The 18,804-nt window shown below is 40.6% G+C and overlaps 1 protein-coding gene across 1 annotated transcript in view; it reads right to left on the reverse strand.

Annotated features, from left to right (window-relative positions):
- IL23R (interleukin 23 receptor) overlaps nt 1-18,804 on the reverse strand; it is a gene marked incomplete at both ends in the record, with an annotated part of 69,909 nt that overhangs the window by 4,741 nt on the left and 46,364 nt on the right. The window contains 3 exons of the mRNA XM_081087629.1: nt 981-1,071; nt 3,781-3,886; nt 6,611-6,700. Coding sequence (XP_080943755.1) covers nt 981-1,071; nt 3,781-3,886; nt 6,611-6,700 — 287 coding nt within the window. The remainder of the gene's footprint in view (nt 1-980; nt 1,072-3,780; nt 3,887-6,610; nt 6,701-18,804) is intronic.

Raw genomic sequence — 18,804 nt, forward strand, 5'->3', positions numbered from 1 at the left:
GGTGTCCTCCTTAGGCTCCACCTGCTTCTCCAATCTCATGTAAAATGAAAACTCCTTTGGGTCTGTGAGGCTCATTCAATTGAACCTTTCTGCCCTGTTCCGTTGGTCCCTGAAGACACCTCCCAATTTCCTGGCCACCAAGTGACTCTGGCACCTAGTTCACAATCTTTCACTTCACTTCATTTTTCTTTCCCTCTGTCTCTATCTCTATCTCTATCTCTATCTCTATCTCTATCTCTATCTCTATCTCCATCTCCATCTCTATCTCTATCTCTGTCTCTGTCTCTATCTCCATCTCTATCTCTATCTCTGTCTCTGTCTCTATCTCTATCATCTCTATCTCTATCTCTATCATCTCTATCTCTATCTCTATCTCTATCTCTAACTCTCTCTTCCTTTTATCTTTCTTTATATTGTTGACATTATTACAGAAGTCCTCAATTCCCTACTCCCCACCTCCACCCACACCCACCCTTTCCTTCCTCTGGCCTTAAGCACGTTGTCTGTGTCCATGCATATATGTTCTTTGGCTATTCTCTTCTCCTTCTTTCATCATGTTGAATAGCATTTTTTTTCTATCCCTCTTTTCTTTTACTAATTCCATTCTCTCATCTCTTAAGTATGATTGAAAATATGTATTAGTTTGTTTCAACATATGTTTATACAGTTATGCTTATATGTACACACATTTGTTTATGCAGGGGTCCTCAAACTTTTTAAACAGGGGGCCAGTTCACCTTCCCTCAGACTGTTGGAGGGCTGGACTATAGTTTAAAAAAAAACACCTATGAACAAATTCCTATGCACACAGTGGCAGCAAAAACACCCGTTGGGACGGATAAGTGTTTTTGGCGGGCCGCATGTGGCCCGCGGGCCTTAGTTTGAGGACCCCTGGTTTATTGAAATGGAAATTCTACTCTATTGAGCTGCACCCTTGGACACAGCTGCCGTTTAGTTTTTATTTGATGGTGTTTCGTTACCTGTAGCATTTTCACAGCATTACTGTTCTTCATACTAGGAATGTCTTCATGAAGCCATTTTGGTATTAGCAATAACATTCTTCTTTTAATGCTAAAAAGCAAAAATGCACATTAGAAGCATTTTACTTTAGGATTGGTGTAGGCAATCCTATGGGAGATTAGGAAATCAACTTGAATAGAATGCATAATAAAATCAAGCTTTCTGAAGCAGAAGCTAAGATTTTAATCTCTTTAAATAGTTAGGTGGGAAGTTAATTCAATGTCTGTAGGGATTTTTCTCTTCTCTCTATTACTCTGCTTCTCTCTAATGAGCCGGGACATTTCAAAACACTCACGCTAGATTCACGATAAGTGGGAGAACCACCCTGGAAGTGAAAACTGTACATATGTTAGATATGGCAAAGCATGATGAGCAGGAGATCTCAGTGTGGAAAGGTTTGGAAAACTTAAGGGATATTTTATAGAACTTTCCAAGGTGACCACAACCACAGAAAAATATTAAAGAAGAAAATGTTATATAATAAAACCATTTAATTCAAGCTTCTCTAATTCTGAATTTGTAATGATTCCAGATAGGCTTGAGATGATAGTGGTGATTCAGACTTTCTTTATGTGGATGGAATCGGAGGACTGGGAAACTGTCTTACAGTATTGTGGCACAGTGAGAATGCCATTTTTTATTTAGCCTGTGTACTTATTTAGGATCACTGGGGTGGGGTGATGGAAAGAAAAGGGAGAAGCTGTGTACAATCCATTTCTTCCCCAAAGCTATCCCTTGGCACTGCCACTGTGTTGGAAGCATTTTCTGCATTTATAGTAAAAATTGATTTGAGAAAAAGATTATACCAGGAACTTAGAAGAGACTAAACTGATCTATGGTACATTTTCCCATGGTAACAGTGCATCCATTAACAACAGATCAGACTTGTTAATCTGTTTAAGCAGCTTCTCTTTGGACTTTTACTAAGTAACAACTAAAATGTCTGAAAGTACTTCGCTGGGCCAATTTGACCTTGAACTGTAGGGTAAAAATAATTTCCTTACACATTTATGCAATGTTTCATGATTCAGCTTTCTTACTAATTTACACTCTCTTTCTATACCTAAAATTAGACCAAATTAGTAAGTTCATGCTATTGTAGAAAAGTTTTTATACAGTTGCTGATACAGTAAGAATATCTATATATAGAGAGATATCTATATATATATATATATCCACTCTTAGTTTCATTATTTAAAATGTTTTACTCTCTGTTTTCCAGCTCTATTTCTGAAATAAGGCTTATATAAATAATGTATCATTACAGTAAATAACAGTATCTGCTAATATGTACAATACTTATATTGGAATTATCTCTTGTTCTTTTATCTTTTTAAAAATAATACATATTTAAATAATTAAATTAGCAAAGAATTGTCCTTTTGTCATTATCAACAGGAAGCTAATTATTAGGCTATTCTTAGTAACAAATTTACTGTTATTTAAAATTTCTCACTAACATGACTTCTTGGATAACACAAATATGAATATTTGTATGTGGTATAAGTTTGAATATTAAAATATTTCAAAGGGCTTTGTAATTGAGTATATTTTAAAACAACTGAAAATAAAGTTCCATATTCATTTGCCCAAGGTACAAGGGGTATGTTTATTAATGTGTAATTTAAATACTTAATTTCTGAGGAAGAAGCCTACATACATTTTAAAAATCACTAGTATACTTTATGTAGAATAGCTCATTCTAAATCTTTCTACTGTGTTTTGATTATAAGTTTAAAAAAAAGAAAGTTTATCTCATGAAACAAGGGATGGCAAAAAAGAGAGACTCAATGCCAATTAGCACAGTCATATGTGTTAAAATGTGTGTGTCATTGATGTACTGGGAGACTGCCACATGAAACAACATATTATAAATATGTATTCAGTGCATCTAGTAACATTTAGGAAATTTAAGGCCTTGCTTTTCTCAAAGTCTCATTTTTAAATAATGAAGTGTAGATCTTTACTAATACCATATTTCAGGGAAATGATTGAAGAAGGCCAAGAAGAATGGGCATTGGATCCACATGCTAAAACACTAACACAATTGGTATCCAGTGATGAATTCAAACGGTGCTACACTTCTCTTCACACTGATTCAGGGAGCATGTTTTGGTAGAATTCAAGGCAGGTTATGATATGACTTAGCCACTCTAAAGAATCCAGGTGTTGTGGCTCAGTGGTTGAAGCATCAACCTATGAACCAGAAGGTTACAGATCGATTCCTGGTCAGGACACATGCCCAGGTTGTGGGCTCGATCCCCAGAAGGGAGCGTGCAGGAGGCAGCCAATTAATGATTTTCTCCCATCATTGATGTTTCTATCTCTCTCTCCCTCTCCCTTCCTCTCTGAAACCAATAAAAAATTTTTTTTTTTTAAAAAAAGAAAAGAATCCAGGCACTGTAGATAAACTTGAGGGCATAGTGAGAAGGCTGTGTAGTGAAAGAGAGTACACAGGCTTTGATATCAGCCAGGTCCGGACTCCTGGCTAGTGCTTCGTGACCTTGGGCTGACCACTAACCTCTGTGAACCTTGTGTAAGTCATCTGTAAATCAGACCACAGAGCTTTTCTGGCAGGGTCACTGTGAGGATTGAATGAGTGACATTTGTAAAGAGTTTGGCATAACTGTTCCTTTTGTTTTTCCTTCCTCTGAATAAAATTGCTGATGAATTTTTCTTGTAAATAACTGAATAAACTACATTTTGGTGGTACAAATATATGGTCTAAATCAGAAAAATAGAAATTCTGTGAAAACCTACCCAGTTCGGAGTGATCTGTTAAATATCCCAATCAAAGAAAGAATTGAAAACACAACAGCAAAGGAGACCATTCCTGATAAAAGTCCAATGTCTTGTTGCCTGTTGTCTGAGAGGAAAGAAAAATAATTTCAGCTAAGTGTCAGTGTCCATGCGATATCAGAATCATTGCGCTCTCTCTACTCTCCTCAAAGCGAAGGTCATTGATCTCAAAGGAAAAGGGAAAGGGGGAAACAAAATTAATCTTTACCTCTCACTCTAAGGTGACTGCCCTGGCAAACTGCATGATGATACTTTCTGTTTGAAAACACTGGGTTGCATATATCTGATGTCAGCGGGCTTCTGGAAGTGCAACTCTAGCAAATGTGGTCAGCATTAGACATTCTTCTGAGCTTGTGCGTGCATATTTTATATAAAAAGGTTTAGTGATGAGCCAAATGGGGTTCTGACACAAGTGAGAATTCTCAATTGCTTGTAACAGAGTCTAAAGCTGGCTATAATTATAACTGAGGTTTTGTTGTGTGCGGTTTTTAACCTTTTGTATGAGACAGAAGTTGTATACAACTTGTCACCATTCTTCAAAATTGATTGTTCATGAATTTTTTTTCCCTGCTGAGAAAGAGCATTCACTCTACTTACTAGTAGAACAATATATGTAATAAGAAAAAAATTTAAATTGTTATACATCTTGCACTCGCATTTTATTTTAAAAACAATGCTAGCTTTCCTCACATTTTGAAGTTGAATTAATCCCTGAAATCTTTAAATAATTAGTATAATATATCCAACATGTGTTACCTCCCAAGATCATCACACCTTCTCCCTATTTTCTATTTTTAAATATAGACTGTAATTGAGAAATGACTTATCACACTGGAGTTTGTTCTGAGCCGTGCTGGGTATTAACCTCCATTCCATCCCTCTTCCTCTCTCCCTTTGGCATATGTGTATCAGATACTTATCACGCGGCAGACACTGTGTTGGCCCTTCTCTAGTTATTTACCTGCTGCACCTACCATACACTTGCAGCTCCTCTCCTAAAGCCAGTTGGATGTCAGGGGCTTAGATTACTCCAGAGTTCTAGTGGAATATGAAATTAGTGTTTTCCTGAGACTAAAACACAATTGCTGAAGATTTCATGCAACTAATAAGATACTGACTGCCACATACCCTTGGGCATTAGTGCCTGGAGGAGGATAGAGAAGCTCCACATTAACATCAGACGGGCAAAGGGGACCAGGATAAAGCAGAGTGACCGGAGTTGCCTGGGTTTGAAATGGACTCTGCCACTTATCAGCTCTCTAACCTCAGGGCATCATTATAAACTTGCTGAAGCTCAAGTGTCCTCTTCTGTAGAGTAGAGGTAATAATACCTGTCTAGTAGAGCTGCCATGAACTCCTAGCCTCCACAATTCCCACAGAGATATCAAGGTGCAGGTCTGTGTAGGCATCTGTAATTAGGGATCTATACTGAACCTAAGCACTTGCCTTGTAATTGATTCACATGTACAAGTTCAGAGTACTCATACCTTGCTTCATGTTTCTTTATATCACGTACCGCCGCCTGACTTTATTCTTCTTGTTTTGTTTGTTGTTTTCCTCACCACCCTCCCTTCCTCTCCCCCCCCACCCCCCCCCCCCTGCCCCATCTATCTAGAATAGAAACTCCATGAAGACAGGGGGCTTTCAGCCTGGCCAGTGTTGCTCAGTTGTTAGAGTGTTGGTGTTGCTTAGTTGTTAGAGTGTCGGCCTGTGGACCCAAGGGTCACAAGTTCAATTCCCAGTCAAAGGCAGGGTTGTAGGTTCAATCCCCAGCCCCAGTTGGGTGCCTGAGGGAGGCAACCAGTCGATGTATCTCTCTCTCTCTCTCTCTCTCTCTCTCTCTCTCTCTCTTTCCCCTCCCTCTGTCCCCCCACTCCATTCCACTTTCTCTGGAAATCAGTGGGGAAAAAGCCTCAGGTGAGGATCAACAACAACAACAAAAGACAGGGGTTTTGTTCACTTTTTTCACTGCTGATTCCCCAGCACCCAGAACAGTGCCTGGCATATAGTAGTTGCTTAATAAGTATTTGCTAAATAAATAAAGTCCAAAAAATTGTTAATATAATCTGCAAAAAATTCTTATGCTATTCCTGTTAGATTTCTGTGGAAGAAGAAAAATGGTATATCCATGGTCAGTAGTGAAATAGTCATGCCTACAGTTTTTCAATTTGAAATTTCTATTTAGAGTTGTATTTGCCCATTGCACAACCTACAACCTGATCTAATATCTTTTTATGCCTAAAATATTTAGCTATGCTCATCGATGGAAAATCTTGAGTCATACTAACAAATAAAATAAGATCTTGATTGTATGAAAGACTTCAGAATTTGAAAAATAGAATTTGAATTTTAGTCTGTCACCTAATGTGAAATGGCACAAGTTCCTCAACCTCCCTGAACTTTAGTGTTCCCAACCAAAAAAATACATATGTAACACTTATCTCACCAGGTATTTTGAAGATTAAAAAAGATGATGTATATAAAACTTCTACTACATGGTAGACACTGAAATAATGGAAATGTTTTAGAAAAACATTTTGGGGTCTTGAGCCCTAGCACCAATTAAAATGAAAACATATTCAACACGGAGCAAAATCTGGTAAAATCCACCTACATCCACCACTCCTTAAATTCAATTTTAAGGAGATCTTTGTTGATTATTTTCCTATAGAAAGCATATAGGCAATCTTCTTATCAAGAAAGGTATGCCTGACACAATTTTTCAGTAGGGAGAATTCAAATAAATGATTCGTTAAAAACCACTATAAAAACCCACATTGCATTTTCTTACCAGAAGTGAGGTGTCCTTTAAAGATGGAAGCAACTCGAAGCCCAGAATTCCGAGTGTCATGTTGGAATGATTTCGGTGTGACCAGGGGAACTTAAAGAAAAAGAAAATAGCATCAGCTTTTATATCTTACCCAATTTCCTAAGAGTTTCTTTACTCGTTTGGAGATGATGAAAGTAAGTCAGTAACTTTAATAGGCTTAAACGATGGAATAAACTCAAAGGCCTTCAACTGTGTCTTTTCTTCTTGTTGTTATTTAATTGGGTAAATCCCAAAGGAGAAAAAACAACAACAATAGAAACTACTTAGGGTTTATAACACTTCAAGGTGTGTCTGCTAATTTGATGAGGCTTCTAGGCAGCAAATACCAAGGAGCTTTCTTTCTTTCACTGAGCCAGAAAAAAATGTACAGTAACTGGTCTCTACTTTATTCCTTCCAGTAGACGATGCCATAAAATTCAGGCTTCCTTGCGAGCCTGCAACATGTGTCACTTTTGCCTTTGCACAATCTGTGAGATGCTGTTAGTGAACAGCCTCTAGCCACCGCAGAGGAAGCCCAGTTTTGATTAGCAGACACTCTGAGGTTGTAGCACAGGGGAGGAATGCCACTAATGACCTCCCTCTGCTCCTTTCCACTGGCAAGGGTCTTGGCCAGCCCCAGCTGGTCATAAAGGTTGTCAGGACACTACTAATGAAAGCTTCGGACCAGGGTGGGGTGAGCAACCTTGGCTTCGAACTCGCTTTCAAGTCTAAATTCAAGAGTACTGGAGCATCCTTACCCATCTCTTCCCTCCTGATAATTAAAAGCTGCCAGAGGTGACTTTAAGGACATGATTCTCCCAGCTGGCAGAAGAGAATGGTAAAAATGGTTCTAAGCCCTGGATCCCCAGGCGTGCCTCAAGCCCCATTATGCATTCTGATTTCAGAGTTCAAATTCTTCTTTTAAAAAAAAAGTACTCAGGAGCCAGGGGGAATCACAACTTGTGGTGTCCTTAGCTGCCACCGAGACATCACACACTTGAATAAAACAAGCTACGTGGCCCAGACAACTCTCTTTGAGGAAAAAATATCACAGAGTTCCAATACAAAGGTTCCTATGGATCTTTGGAAATGTTCGAAAGGGCGGATCTGGGTGCCAGCACAAGCTCCATTGAAGAGCAGTTTTCTAAGAACAATGGGTAGGGCACTTTAGAAGATGAAAACATTAGAAAAGCCAAAAGATCTTTCCTGTGTTTTTATTCTGGCTTCTCCACAGCAAGAGGGGAATGTTTCACTGTGAATTGTGACAAATCAGAAATTCCCCTCGGCTTCACAATGCTTCATTAAGTCTTTTGTTTCCAGGTATGTGGTTCCATCAAATTGTGAGGGATCAAGGTTCTGCCCCATGCCCAACAGCCAGGTTTATTCATCGAAATTAGTATTTTACAAGCTTCTGTTCCTTCTCGGGGAGCCCATGCAGGAGTCTGCATCGACATTAATTTGAAATTTTAAAGAGAAATATAACTTTATTATGTGATACATTTTTCAGTATGCCAAAACCAAGGGTTTATAGCATATGTTGCTGGATTTCTTTTCATTTTCATTATTTTAAAATTAGCGTTGATATTTAAGAATATATATTGCTGTTGGCTTTTAACACCTATACTTATTTTGTATAAGTATAGGTGGTTCCTGAAAATGGTTCTAAGCCTATGATTTGCATCATATAACAATAATTTTCATATCTGACTAGGTCTTTATTAGCCCTAATAGAGAATAAACACAGTCTTCCTCTTGGGTCCTTTGTCATCATAGTTTCAAATCTACCAGGTTCATTCATTTAAATTAGATTAAATTAAAGTCATTTTAAAAAGAGGCTTTTATCAGAGAGCAATTTCACAAAGAATTGAATAGCTGAAGTAAAGCAAGTTATAAACAAGAATGTTGTAGAAGAAATCAAGCCAATGGCAAATTTTTTTAGTGTAGGACTGCAATGAAGCCATATGGACTATATTCTTCATGGCATACCGCCACCCAGTGGTTAGGTCATTTCTTAAATAATACTTAAGCATTTTTCATTATAAAAGCAGTAACTATAATAAGAGAAAATAATTTGAACAGAGAAAATAAAAAGGAGAGAAAAAGAACCATCTCTAATCCCATCCCCATAACCTACTTGCTATTAGTAATTTATAGTATTTTCAAGTATTTTAACATACAAACACATTTACGAACACAGAGTGGTGTACACACAAAGCTTTTATGACTGAAAAACTATTTATATCAGCTGTAATCATCAGTGTATTGCCTAATGTGCCAGAAAAGCCTTGTGGTATTTTTATTATTTATTTAATGTCTGCCATGTCATAATGAGACAATTCTGTCCCTGCAACGGAATATTAAATTATGCCTATTACTCTCACAGTACATACTTGAGTATACTCAGAAAACCCAAATTATCTCTACTTTTTAAAAATAAATATTTTATTGATTTTTACAGAGAGGAAGGGAGAGGAATAGAGAGTTAGAAACATTGATGAGAGAGAAACATCAATCACTGCCTCCTGCACACCCCCTACTGGGGATGTGCCCACAACCAAGGTGCATGCCCTTGACCGGAATAGAACCTCGGACCCTTCAATCCGCAAGCCGATGCTCTATCCACTGAGCCAAACCAGCTAGGGCTATCTCTACTTTGATAAAAAAATTTTATGTATAGAAGACAGTGTGTTCAAAAAACCAAACTGTGTAGTTTCTTATACTTGGCCAAAACTAGAAACATAACTATATTTATTTTGGCTCACCAAATACCAGCATAATTTAATAAAATCTGCTGAAAGGGATTTGGTTTTAGCAATAATGTATTCCATCTGTTTCTTATGGATAATGTCAAATCAATCTGTTCAGCCCTTCCCTCTACCCTGTCCCCCAAGGGGCAAAGGGTGCTTTGTTATTCCTTTTAAGCGATGTACTACACTTTACCTACCTCCTCTCATTTCATCCTCAACAACAACTTAATCAGGTACATAGTGCTATTGTCCTTACTTTATGGATGAGGAAACAAAGGTGTAAAAAGGGTAAATGACTTGCCCACAGTCACATAGGCAGAAGTTGCAGAGTGAAAATTTTCATCCAGTTCTGACAGTGTTGCTGGTCACTGGCCGCATTTGTTCATCACCTCACTTCTGCCGCAGGATGGCCCAGGATGGGAAGGCTCAGCCAGCCCTGAGAGCAGCCGCTCCCATGCTGAGACTTAGCCACTGCTCCTCTGGGGGCTGGCCGTTAGGGCTCTGAACCCCACCACAATGGGCTAAGGTTGGGCTAACGCATTTAGCACTGATTCATAGAACATTCCAGCCAAGAGTTATTTTTTTCTGAAAACCAACTATTTTCCTTTATGGTACAAACAATGCATACTACTTGTAGGCTGCTTGAAAAGTATGAGTATAGAAAAGAAAATACTGTTTTATATTTGTTCCCAAACAGGAAACAATTATTTTTATATTTGTTAACAATCCTTTATGTATATCTGTACCCTAGTAGTCTTTACTGTTTTTCTTTTTCATTAAATATTATATCATGAACATTTCCTCATTTTATTAAAAATTGTTCAAAACCATCCTAGTAATGACAATGTAATATTTCATCATGTTGCTACTGTATTTGTTTAGTCATTCCCCTGTTGAGGAATGGTGATGGTGTCAGGCATCAGCTTTGAATTCAGACAAAACTCACTTCAAGTCTGGACCCACTACTTGGAGTTGCATGGCTCTGGGCAAGTTGCTTAACCTCTCTGTGACTCAGTTTCTTCATTTATAAAATTGGATAATAATAGTACTTCACTTGTGAGATTTGATGAGATAGTTCATATAATTCACTTGGCACCATGCCTTATGCAAATTAAAAGATTAGTAAGTGTTTGCTACTGCTATTATTGAACTTTCAGATTGCATTCCAAATCTTTATTATTATATTACTAGAGGCCCGGTGCACAAAAATTTGTGCACTGGGAGGCAAGGGGGGTCCCTCAGGCCGGCCTGTGCCCTCTCTCAGTCTGGGACCCCTTGGGAGATAACGACCTGCTGGCTTAGGCCTGCTCCCGGGTGGCAGAGGGCAGGCCCAATCCCTAGGTGCAGCCCCTGGTCGGGCTCAGAGCAGGGCCAATTGGGGAGTTGGGGCGCTGCCCCCTGTCATGCACAGAGCAGGGCGGATGGGGAGGTTGCAATGCCACCCTCAGTCATGCTCAGGGTAGGGCCCATTGGGGGGTTGCGGCACCACCCCCTGTCACACTCAAGGCAGGGTCTATGGCAGGGGTGGGCAAACTTTTTGACTCGAGAGCCACAATGGTTTCTTAAACTGGACCGGAGGGCCGGAACAAAAGCATGGATGGAGTGTTTGTATGAACTAATATAAATTCAAAGTAAACATCATTACATAAAAGGGTATGGTCTTTTTTTTTTTTTTTTTTTAGTTTTATTCATTTCAAACGGGCCAGATCCGGCCCGCGGGCCATAGTTTGCCCACAGCTGGTCTATGGGGAGGTTGCGGTGCCACCCCCTGTCACGCACAGAGCAGGGCCAATCAGGGGGTTGGGGTGCTGCCCCCTGTCACTCACAGAGCAGGGCCCATCAGGGGGGTTAGGGTTCCGTACCCTGTCACGCACAGAGCAGGGTCGATCAGGGGGTTGGGGAGCTCCCCCCTATCACTCAAAGAGTAGGGCCGATAGGGGAGTTGGGGCACTGCCCCCTGTCACACACAGAGCAGGGCTGATGGGGAGGTTATGGCTCTACCTCATCACACACAGAGCAGGGCCCATGGGGGGCAGTTGGGGCACCGCCCTCTATCACCCACGGAGCAGGGCCGATCAGGGGGTTGGGGCGCCGCCACTGTCACACTCAGGGCAGGGCCAATGGGAAGGTTATGGCTCTAACCCGTCACACACAGAGCAGGGCCCGTGGGGGGTGGGGGGCGCCGCACCCTGTCACACACAGAGCAGGGCCGATCAGGGGGTTAGAGCGCCGCACCCTGTCACACACAGAGCCACAGGGCGATCAGGGGGTTGGAGAGCTCCCCCCTATCAGGCACAGAGCAGGGCTGATCAGGGGGTTGGGGCGCCTTCCCCTGTCACGAACAGAGCAGGGCAGATAGGGAGGTTGTGTCCCCACCCCCTGTCACACACAGAGCCACAGGGCGATCAGGGGGTTTGGGCGCTGCCCTCTGTCACGCTGATCCTGGTGCCGGGAGGCCTCGCAGCTCCGCTGATCCCGGTGCTGGGAGGCATATTATCCTTTTACTATATAGGATAGAGGCCTGGTGCACGGGTGGGGGCCGGCTGGTTTGCCCTGAAGGGTGTCCTGGATCAGGGTGGGGGTCCCGCTTGGGTACCTGGCCAGCCTGGGTGAAGGGCTGATGGCTGTTTGCATTTGGTCACACCCCCTTCAGGGTGGGGGTCCTCACTGGGGTGCCTGGCCAGTCTGGGTGAGGGGCTGAGGGCTGTTTTCAGGCTGGCGGGTGACTGAAGCTCCCAACCACTCCTTTTCTTCTTCTTTTTTTATTCTGGGCCAGCTTTAGCTCTGAGGCTTGGCTCCAGCTCTGAGGTCTCGGCTGCTGAAATCAGGTATCTGGTTTGTTTGGGTTCTATAATCGAAACACTGTTTCAACTCCAGCTCTGAGATCCCGGGTGGCTGAAAGCAGGTTTCTGGGGTTTTGTTTAGCTTCTGTATTTGTAACAATGTTTCAAAATGCAAGCTCAGAGGCCGGCAGCGGCAGGCGGGGAACGTTGGCTTCCTCCGTCACTGAAGCAAGCAAGCCTCATGTTCGCTTCAAGCTGCCTGGCTGCCGGACGCCATCTTGGCTGGCAGTTAATTTGCATATCGCCCTGATTAGCCAATGGGAAGGGTAGCGGAGGTATGGCTAATTACCATGTTTCTCTTTTATTAGACAGGATAGTAATATAATCCTTACTATTATAATTAGCTTTTGGATAAATATCATTGTACACAAATCTTCTTTCCATATCTCTGTTTATTTCCTGAGACTAGATTTCTGTAAGTGGAATTGCTGGACCAAAGGTTATGGACATTTATAAGGTTCCTTTATTTACTTTTTCCCTTGCCAATCTTGCTGTCAGCACTAACCAAGGTCTGCATCATAAAGTCTTTGACCAGAGCTGACACAAGGACCTTTCTAGACCTTTCTCTCAGAAGGTTCTAGATATCAGTATTCAAGAAAAAAGGAGTCATATAAAAAGAGACAAAGGGTATGTTTTTCAAATCATTGGAATTTTTTTCAACCCTTCTTTTCTTAAAACATAAACATCCCTTTTTAGTTTCTTTCTAATCTCCTTCTCCTAATAAGCTCAGCTGCTTCACAGCATTTAAGTGTTATCTCCCCTGGCCAATTTTAGCCCCATGGTTGGAATTCAACATTATTGGGCCATGCGTAGAGATTTGACTCTAGTTCAGGTCATTGGCAAAGCAAAAGGCAATGGCCAGACATACCAAACAGGCACCAGATGCTCAAGGCAGAGAAAAGGATATGTCAGAACAAACTCATTACCACACCTTGAAAAACAAGTCAAACAATGAATCATTTCATGGGTTACAGTATCATCCTTGCATATTAAGGATAGAAGGGTGTGCCTAGACATATTCCAGAGATTATCTTCATGCCTATATTCCTAGCTTGTAAGTACTTGGTACATAGAGGGTGAAGAAGGCAATGGATATATGTATGGCACTCGTATTGTTAAAGAGAAAGAGTAAGCAGAGGGAAAGGTTAAAAGCAACAGCCACCCAGGAAATTTTCTTAAGTGAAGACCACAGAGAGGTGAAGGTCTGATGTCAGAGTGTAGCAAAACTTTATATGTAGGAATAAGCAACTTCCAAGTTTTACTCAGTGATTTAAGATTCTTCAAAAGTGCAGCCTTGCTCTCAAGCACAGCATGTACCTGCTTCTTGAGTCTGAAGAGTCTAGTGAACATTTGCCATTTTTGTAGTTGCCCAGCACTGGGACATACTTCTTTGTGGACATATTTCTCTAAAATAAGTAAGAGGCAGGTAGGGCTTTCCAGTCGAGCCTCAGTCGAGCATTAAGTAGATGACCTAAGCCTGGCTCATCAGATGCCCACCTCCCCCAACTTGCACAGGACACACAGCTCCAGGAAATCACTAAGAATCCAATAAGCATGCAGCAGCTATATCCAAGGTCTGGTGACAGCAGCACCAGAGGGGTCTCCAGGGCACAGGGCAGGCAGTTCTTCTGAGGTCAACATTTTGGCTGTGGTTCTGGCTCTAATGTCCCTTGGATCTTGCTTGTGACCATTTTGCCAGCCTTTCTCCTAATTTCTATCTTCCTAATAATTCTCTTTCTACTTAAGAGAACCAGATTTGATTTCTTTTGCTTGCACCTCCGCAATGAAGAGTAAGAAATTGCAATAGTAGATAGTGGGTGGATAGGTGAGAAGACGTAGCTGGACAAATAATGATCCCCCAAAGATATCCATGTCCTAATCCCCAGAACCTTTGAATAGATTACCTTTCATTGCAAAAGGGACTTGAGATGGGGAAATTATGGGTGGGTCCAATGAAATCACAAGGTCTTTATAAAAAGAAGGCAGGAGAGTCAGAGAAAGAGATTGGGAGATGCTATGCTTCTGGCTCTAAGATGGGGCCACAAGCCAAGAAATGCAAGCAGGCTCTAGAACTGGAAAAGGCAATGAAACTGGTCTCTCTTAAAGCCTCCAGAAGTAACACAGCCCTGCTGATACTTTGTTTTCAGCCCGATGCTTCTGATTTTGGATTTCTCACCTCCCGAACTGTAAAATAATAAATTTGAATTGTTCTAAGCTACTACGTTTGTGATAACTTGTTACACCAGCAACAGGAAACTAATACAGGCGGTTATTACTTCCTCATGGAAAAGCATAATCTTTAGCCTCTATCAGTGGGTTGCAAACTTCAGAGAGATTGTGAAGCATTTTTTAGGGTTTTTTTTAATTTATTTTTTTAATTCTATAGAACTCTGGTGGTTTATTAGAAGAAGAAGAAATAAATGCAGATGAAGAGTCTAAAATGATTAGTATGTTAAGGAACATTGTGTATCTGTTTAACCCAGTTTAGTAAATACGAATCTACAAATTTATAATCCATCTCAATATGAATTAATCAGAAATCTCTAATTACAAACATCAGAATTTTTGAAAAGTACCTTCTGCCCAGCCAGTGTGGTTCAATGGTTGTCCTATGAACCAGGAGGTCACGGTTCAATTCCCAGTCAGGGCACCTGCCCAGGTAGTGGCTCATTCCCCAGTAGGGGGCGGGCAGGAGACAACTGATCAATGATGTTTTTATTTCTCCCTCTACCTTCCCCTCTGAAATCAACAAAAATATAAGAAAACTACATTCTATGTGCCAATACCCCCTAATTTCATTATATTTAATATCACCTATATTTAGCTGCATTGATATAACATTTGTTTGCTTTTTTTCTTTTAGTCCCTAAAAGTCCTGAAAATTTAATGAGAATCTTTATGGAGTCACTGGTAATGCAATGACCAATAGTGTTTTGTGGGAACAAAACACAATGTGGTTTAATATCTTGCTCATACTTGCCTTCCTTTGGAGAATTGTCAAAAAATTAAAAAGAAGAATATGATTTCTCTGGGAAACTTTTCTACTGCAAGTAGCAATTCAAGCAAGTTAATTAGTCATTATGAAATGTGACTGCCCTTCCCTGGGGCCTCTGACTTGTCATTAAAGAGATTACAGAGCCTGCACCTTTTCTCCTTTACAAAGGCGTCTGTATTACAGTACCGCACTGAAAACACTCCTGCCTGGAAGTCCTCTTTTCACCTTTTTTACAGCAGTGGTAGTGAATTTAGGGAATTGCCTTTCACATTTTCAGTGTTGGTTTTCTATGCTGACAAATTATCTTTTCCCCTCTGGGGCTCTTTTGGTAGGGACAGCAGGAATTTTTTACAGCTCTCCAGGTGGGTGGTCTAGAAGCTCCAACTTCAACAGCCCTCACTGGCTCTCAGAGCCTCAGCTGAAACCTCACATCCAGAGGCAGGGCAGGGCCTGGCAGAGGGATAATGTGGGATACGATGGTTCCCTAGAGCAGTGGTCTTGCCTCCCTGCTTCTGGGGATTCCGGGCTCCTGAAGTGGGCTGGGGTGGTTAGTGGCTCAGGAAACAGTGGGCAGGAGGAAGAGGGCGCAGAGGTGACCAGATAGTACAAGCGATAATGGCCTGAGGTTCTCAGAGCCAATCCTTTTCTGCCCCCTCCAAAACCACTGCTAATGTAGAGTCTTCCAGTCCAGGAACATGGAGTATCATGTTTATTTGTGTCTTTTTCAATTTATTTCATCAATGTCTCGTAGTTTCCCATGGATATGTCTTTCATCTTCTTGGTTAAATTAATCTTAAGTATATTGTTGTTTTTGGTGGTATTGTAAATGAGATTTTTTCTTAATTTCTCTTTTCAATAGTTCCTTCTTAGTATATAGAAGTGCAACTGATTTTTTTTTTTTGGTATATTGATTTTTTATCTTGAAACTACTGAATTTGTTTATTAGTTCTAATAATGTGTGGTGGAGACTTTAGGGTTTTCTGTATATAAGATCATGTCATCTGCTAAAAAGAGACAGTTTTACTTTTCCCCCAATTTGCATATTTTTAAAAATTTCTTTTTCTTGCCTAATTGCCCTGATTTGGACTTCTAATACTGTGTTAATAGAAGTGGTGAGCATGGGCATCCTTGTCTTGTTCCTGATTGTAGAGGAAAAGCTTTTAATGTTTTATTATTGAGTATGATGTTAGCTGTGGGTTTGTCATAAATGACCGTTATTATGTTGAGCTACATTCCTTCTATACATAATTTGCTGAGAGCTTTTACCATGAAAGGATGTTGAATTTTGTCAAAAGCTTTTTCTGCATCTATTAACACAATCATATGATTTTATTCTTTATTTTGTTAATGTGGTGTATCACATTTATTGATTTGCATATGATGAACCATTCTTTTTTGTTTATTTTTTATTTTTATCGGCTTCAGAGAGGAAGGAGGAGAGAGATAGAAACATCAATGATGAGAGGAATCATTGATCAGCTGCCTCCTGCACGCCTCACACTGGGGATCAAGGCTGCAACCCAGGAATATGCCCTGACTGGGAATCGCACATGACCTCCTGGTTCATAGGTCGACACTCAGCCGCTGAGCCAGGCCGGCTGGCATGTTGAACCATTCTTGCATGCCAGGGATAAACCCCACTTGATAGTGGTGTAGAGTCTTTTTAATGCACTATTGAATTCTGCTCAGTTCTGTCTATATATCCTGCCGACACCCAACATCGTTGTTCGAGGCACTTGTCCCTCTTAGAGGGTGTGTCTAACCTTTAGGTGCAGTGGTTCTTACACTTTACTGCAGAAATATCACTTGGCTAGAGGCTGAGGAATCTGACTGTGAGCTAATTTCCCAAGCATTTATAATACAGATGGTCCACAGACCCCACGCTGGAAAGCACTGCATTCTAGACCCTTCATTGAATCAGGACCAGCTGGAAAAACACGAATTGCCCTGTGGTGGTCCTGTCTTGGCCAAAGCCAACTTTTCCTCATCTTAGGCTGCCCTATCCCAAGGTTCCTGGAGTCCTGCAGTTTCATTCTCATCACCTTAACCCAAGACTGCTTCCACACCTTGTATTCATGCCAAAGTGGAAATAATTGATATCAAGTATGGTTCACTCTTTTCTCATGAATTTTCATAACAAACATGACACTTAAAATGAAGTGCTGTTGGCATAGTTTTATTATTAGCTAATGTGTGGAGGAGGATTTGGTTCGGTGGCTGAGGGGGTGCTGACACAGGGCCCTCCTAGATCTCCTGGGAAGGAGACAGCAGAGCTGTCATGCAGGTGCTAGAACACCACAGCCTGAGTTAGGCCCTGACTACCATTCATCAGCTCTGTAACAGTTGACAAAGCTGTGCAATCTCCCTGTGTCTCATATCGTTTTCATCTGCACAATTGGAATAATAATTACACTTCTGTAGTGATGAGTAAAGGACAATTCATATGTAAAATGCTTATCACATGCGGCCAACACATAGAAAGCATCTAATAAGTGTTAGCTATTATTATTTACTAGAGGCCTGATGCACGAAATTCGTGCAAGGGGCTCGACCCTCGCAGCCCTGACTCGTCCAGAAGGTTGTTTGGAAGGACATCCAGAAGGTCATTGGGCTGTCCTGTCTATTTAACATATTACCCTTTTATTATTATAGCTTGTCCTGAAGTCATCCTGCATTCAGTCACTTAATTAAGCTTTTGCTATTAATAGCACAGAAAAACATGAGTTTCTAACCCAGAGAAACTTCTGTGTGTTTGCTAAAGCCTGATATTATATTCTGAGATTAATTTCTTGTTTTTTCTTTTTTATTGTAAGGCTTTGTTTTCCAGTAAAGTCTAAATACTCTGAGGAAGGAAAAGAGGATAATAAATCATTTAACCCTTGCAATAAATGAGTTTGTTTGATTTCTTTTGGAGACCAGGTTTTCAAAGGTTAAGGAAAGCCAGTATCCAGAGGGAAAGTGATAGAGAGGAATATTAGGGGCCATACCTACTTCATGGTTTGCCCTGCAGTGCCATCTGGGCAGAATTTTGAAAACACATTTTGTGTGTGTGTGTGTGTGTGTGTGTTTTCTTGTGTGTGTTTGTTGTTTTTTTGTTTTTTACAATTTTCATAAGAGTTTATTTGAGTTAAACATATACCAGGGAGTAAGATCTCAAATGCTCCTGGGAATAATAGTTTTGCAGCTTTTAAAAATACATTTAAAATGAATAAAGAAATGTACATGGAGGAGGAGAAAGCAAGGCGGGACTTGGATTACAGGTTAATTAACAAGATTATGTGCTCTCATTAGGATTCATGCCACCTTTGAGGGGTATTACTTCTAGTATTTCAAAGGTGTGCACAAGAACGATGAGCAGGGCTGGCTTAAAACCTTTCACTTATGAAGTTGTAGGCCTGGGGAAAACACATTGTTTTGAGATTAATCAGTTCAGTTATCCACACATAATTTTAGCAAACAAAATAGGAAATTCCTGCATAGAGAGAGCATTACTGCCTGGCCTGTGTCTCTTCATATATAAATAAACTTTTAATTACTGGGAAAGTTTGGCTGCTCAAAAAGCCCCATTATCAAACAAGTTGGTTAACTTAA

This window comes from Myotis nattereri (genome assembly GCF_964212035.1).
Source record: "Myotis nattereri genome assembly, chromosome: 3".
Taxonomy (NCBI): Eukaryota; Metazoa; Chordata; class Mammalia; order Chiroptera; family Vespertilionidae; genus Myotis; species Myotis nattereri.